This window comes from Dendrobium catenatum, unplaced genomic scaffold (assembly GCF_001605985.2).
Source record: "Dendrobium catenatum unplaced genomic scaffold, ASM160598v2 fragScaff_scaffold_1720, whole genome shotgun sequence".
Taxonomy (NCBI): domain Eukaryota; kingdom Viridiplantae; phylum Streptophyta; class Magnoliopsida; order Asparagales; family Orchidaceae; genus Dendrobium; species Dendrobium catenatum.
The window spans coordinates 290,668-295,406 of NW_021320182.1; the positions used below are offsets into that span (position 1 = coordinate 290,668).

Below are 4,739 nucleotides of genomic sequence, written 5' to 3' on the forward strand. Positions count from 1 at the left end.
TGCTAAAGATAAGAAGATAAGAACAACACTTCAAACACCATAAAGCTGGTCCACAAACATTGCCATAATAATTTACAGAGCAGATAAGCAAGAAGCATAGCTTCAATACACCACAGAAAGGAGAGAAGGAGACAAATAAGAGAAAAAAAGGCTCACATGGCAGAAATGGATAGAAGTTGCAGCTTCATATGAAGAATCAACGCCTGCTCTTGAATGGAATCGCTCTTATGACAACCTGGTGATATATAGAAGCAAGTGCAGCTCCGATGAATGGTCCAACCCAGAAGATCCACTGAGGTTAAAAACATACTAAGATGATGAGTAGAGCTTCTCAATTCAGTAGAATTCTAAGGCTTTGTTTACGACAGCTTTTTTACAGTTTTTTAAAGATGCTTTCTAGTACATAAACATTAACTTTTATACTAAAAAGCTATTTTAAAAAACATTAAGAAAGTCATCCCAAACGAAGCCTAGGAGGGGTTAGTGGTAAGAGTGAAGTTAACCTGATCATCCCAAGCATGGGATCTGTTGTAGATTATAGCAGCTCCAAGGCTTCTGGCTGGGTTGATTCCAGTTCCTGTTATTGGAATTGTGGCCAAGTGAACAAGGAAGACAGCAAATCCAATTGGAAGTGGTGCAAGGATCTGCAAATAGAGTAATATGTTATACCTTCATGTATTCGCTAATATGAATTCAGAAATCACAGAGGAAGATTACTCACAGGGACATGAGAGTCTCTGGCATTCCTCTTAGCATCAGTGGCAGACAAGACAGTGTAGACGAGAACAAAGGTGCCAACTATCTCGGCGCCGAGGCCGTCGCCCTTACTGTACCCTGGGCTCACAGTGTTTGTCCCGCCATTGTTTGCCATGTAGATGCCCTTCTTGAAGCCCTTAACCACACCAGCACCACAAATGGCGCCGAGGCATTGCATCACCATGTAGTAAAGAGCTCTAGTGAGGGAGAGCTTCCGAGCCAGGAAGAGCCCGAAAGTCACTGCTGGGTTGATGTGTCCTCCTGCTCACACCAGAGATAGTTGACATCAACAACAATAACCAGAGATGAAAATTCAAATTTTCTGACAAATTCCCTTTTTTTTTTCTTGGTTCAACGGAAAACAATCAAACTACTTTGTTAGTAGTATTTGCTTAATGGCATCTCCAACCGAAAATCTCATTTTTCACTCTAAAATACATTGAAACTAAAAAATGCAGTGATTCATCTCCTATTGAACTCCATTTTGCGCGCTTTTGCGAAGGTAATCGTCTTTCTCCCCTTTCGCTCTTCTTCGGCAAATCCGATTGAGATAGAAAAATCGCTTAGGTGAACAGTGCAACGTCAATATTGGCGTCACACTGTTCACCCGCAAGCAAATAGCGGAAGACTTGGCGTTCGGCTGGAGCGACCAAACGACGTCATAGGAATGTTTGGTGTTCGGTTGGGGATGCCCTAACAATAAACATTTTGAACAGTCTAAGAATATCTTATGATGATATAGTTGCTGCTTCAGTGCTTCCTTAAATATGTTGATTAATATGTCTCTGATAACAATCTAATACAGCTTCTTAATAGCTAGATAGCTTCAAATAGTATCAAGAACAAGAAAATTCAGAAAACTTCTGAGAATAATCAGATCTAGTTGATAATATTCTACCCCAAAGAACTAGAATTAAAAATAAAAAATAAACAATAGGTCTACAAAAATGTCTAAACAGGACTAATAGGCATTATTTGAAGAATGATTGGACATAATAAAAAATATATATTTATAGCTAAACTCTAGGAAGTTAAATCAATTCATCCAATTTTGGGGTAAAAGAATCAGAGACTGCTTATAATAGAGCAAAGGATGGGGAATTTCTTCTAAATTTGAAAAAAAAAATATTTTAAAATATTAAATATATTTTGTTTCATATCAAAATTTAACAAAATAAAATAAAAAACAGAAGTAATCACATATGGCTCCAAAGTTCAGCCGTTTGGTTGGTAAAAAATTAAGTTGACAAAAAGATTTTTGTTTTTGGATTTTTACAGAGCCAGCTTGAGCATGTAGGAGGAGAGCTTGGCTTATCCTGATTTTTCCCCTGAGTGAAGAAAAGCTGGGCATAGCTTAAATCAGCTTAAAAAACGACTGATTTCTGAGCTTGGAAGGACTATTAAGAAAAAAACATAAACAAACCTAAACGGATAAATAAGCTTGAACAAAACCATCATCTTTGATACACAGAGAGGCCGAAAAAAAAATCCGTTAAGGTGGAAGAAGAACAGTAAACCATAGCTTAAAAGCAAGAAAAAGAAGAAGAAAACAGAGAGCATATAGCTCCAAATCTACAGAGGAAACTAAGGTGGATATATAACCCAACAAAAACCATAAGAGTTTACAAACTTCAAAACAAAAGGAAAAACCTATAACGCTTTGGATCTCATAAAAAAAGCCCATGACCTTCAAACTAAGAAAAGAAAAGCTAAAAACTCCCACTAAAAAAAAAGAACAGAGAAGTGCAGAAAGAAGTTCTTTCACCTGAAATCCCCGCAGTACAGTAAACCAAAGCAAAGATCATTCCACCAAAAGCCCAAGCGATCCCTTGAATCCCCACTGTTTTACACCTATTGTTCGAGCTGACCACTCCCATCACAGTCAGTATAGTGATATACAGAAAGAGGAAAGTGGCCACGAACTCTGCTATTCCAGCTCTGTAGAAGGACCAAGACCTAAGCTCCCCGGGCTCGTATAAAGGCGCCGCCGGCGGTTCCTTGTAGTCCTTCTCCTCCGACTGCGCTGCCGTTCCTATTGGTTGCCTTTCAGGGAACTTGTTCGCTCCCAAGCTAACGTCTTCCTCCTTCCCCTGCATCTTTCCTTCCCTGTTTCAGTGTTTCTCTCCGAAATCTGCAAGAGCAAAGGCGAGTGTGGGGGAAAGAAGAGAGCTTTACGGGTGAAGAGTAGAGTAGCGGCCAGGGGATAGGGTGTTTTTTATAGAACAGGTGGGGAAAACCGGAAAAGAATGGCGTAATTAGAGGTGAAGATAATGGCTTTTTTAAGCTTTTTGTTGGTTGATGATGTCTGATTAAGTTTATAATTACAAGTGTGTCGGAGATGGTTCTGGAAAGGCGAGATATTGAGGACTGGAGATTTTTCATTTTATTCTTTTCTGGGCTGTGAGCCATCTAAGTTATTTTCCTTTTTATTTATTTCTTTCAGTTAAGATGCTCAAAATAAGATTTTTATTTTTATTTTTACAGGTATATATATATATATATTATTTTTTTCATATACTTCATAGAACACAACTACAGGCAAAGAATCATGTTATATGCATCACCGAAAATTGCCTCCTTTAGGCATTTCCAAGCTGAAATTTTTCAAAATTAGATTATGGACCATTTGAACTCCAAATTCAACAAATTTAATGTCTTGAAGAGACGAACCTAACGACGCCAAAATCAGTCCAATACGAGCACAAATGGGTCCAAATCGGGGGCCCGAAGCTTATTTGAAAGGTTCAAAGCCTAAATTGGATGACTCAAATGATACTCAAATATAATATGCTTACAGTTGAATCAAGCAGCTTAACGAGACAAATCTGAAGAGTCTAAGATCAATTAATTTTGACATGATTTGGGCACACAAATAATTTGTAAACGCTTTATGATCAAGGGGATCAATATGGGCTGTCCGATGGAGCACTCATGTGATGCCACAAAATCTAAATTTGAAAAATATTTATTATTCTTTAAATAAATAATAATCATAGTTATTTAATATCATCTATCGGTGATAAATGACAAAGTAGATTATATAATATAAAAAATCAAAGTAGAAATCTATATTCATTCCCAAAAGCATATACAATAGTCAAGAATTATATAATTTAATCAAATTTTTTAATATAAAATTAATATAAATCATATTGGGATTTAAAAATTATAGAAAAATATCCATAAAATAAATCATTTTATTTTAAAAATATCGATAAAATTGTTTTGCAAAATGTATACATGACGATCCCGAAATTCTCACTTATACTGACATATACCAATTTTTTAAGAATTTTCATAGGTGCACAATAATTACGAAAAAAATTTATGTAAGTAAAATACTACAATCAAAATATTATGACGAAGACGATTTGCTATTTGGAATTATAATGACTTCAGAAAAAATTGACAAAGTCAATACGGGCTATTACAACTCCAAACTGGTCTAGATTTTCTCCATAGTTATTAGGCATGCCACTCTAAAAATATATAAAAAGACCCCACTCTCTACATGAAAGGGGACTTTTGTTTGACATCTCAAACTCTTAACTATTGACATATTGTCCGCTTTGGCCTAAGAGCCTCACAATTTTTATTCTGTTAGTGTAACTTCCTAGTAGGTCACCAATCTTAGAATTTTTCTGGGATAAGCACACTTAACTGTGGAGGCAAGCTTAATTGTAGAGTTTCTTAACTGAAATTCTAACCATTACACCAAAAGGCGTCTCAATGTTTAAGAGTTTAGTTTTTTTACTTGATGGGTTTCACAATCTCTCCCTCTTAAGTAACTAATATTCTTGTTAGTATTTTTATCTCATAATCATCGACCAGGTGGATAAGATTCTAGAGGTGGCACCTACGAATTTAAGTGGTGGCTCCCATCATATAACACTTTGTCCCTTACAAGGTTCAAGTGATGGCTACCATAGTGTAGCACTTTGTCTTATATGACATTTATTTTTCATTTTTTGACTGGTGTGTTG

At 36.2% G+C, this 4,739-nt stretch overlaps 1 protein-coding gene across 1 annotated transcript; it reads right to left on the bottom strand.

The window, feature by feature from the left end:
- On the bottom strand, positions 1-2,981 carry LOC110097905 (probable aquaporin PIP1-2). The gene is made up of 4 exons (XM_020824545.2): positions 2,522-2,981; positions 722-1,017; positions 504-644; positions 1-292 (listed from the first exon to the last, which is right to left on the bottom strand). The coding sequence occupies exons 1-4, from the start codon at positions 2,850-2,852 to the stop codon at positions 197-199; spliced, it is 864 nt and encodes a 287-aa protein (XP_020680204.1). The 5' UTR covers positions 2,853-2,981; the 3' UTR covers positions 1-196.
- Positions 2,982-4,739: the final 1,758 nt, after the last annotated feature.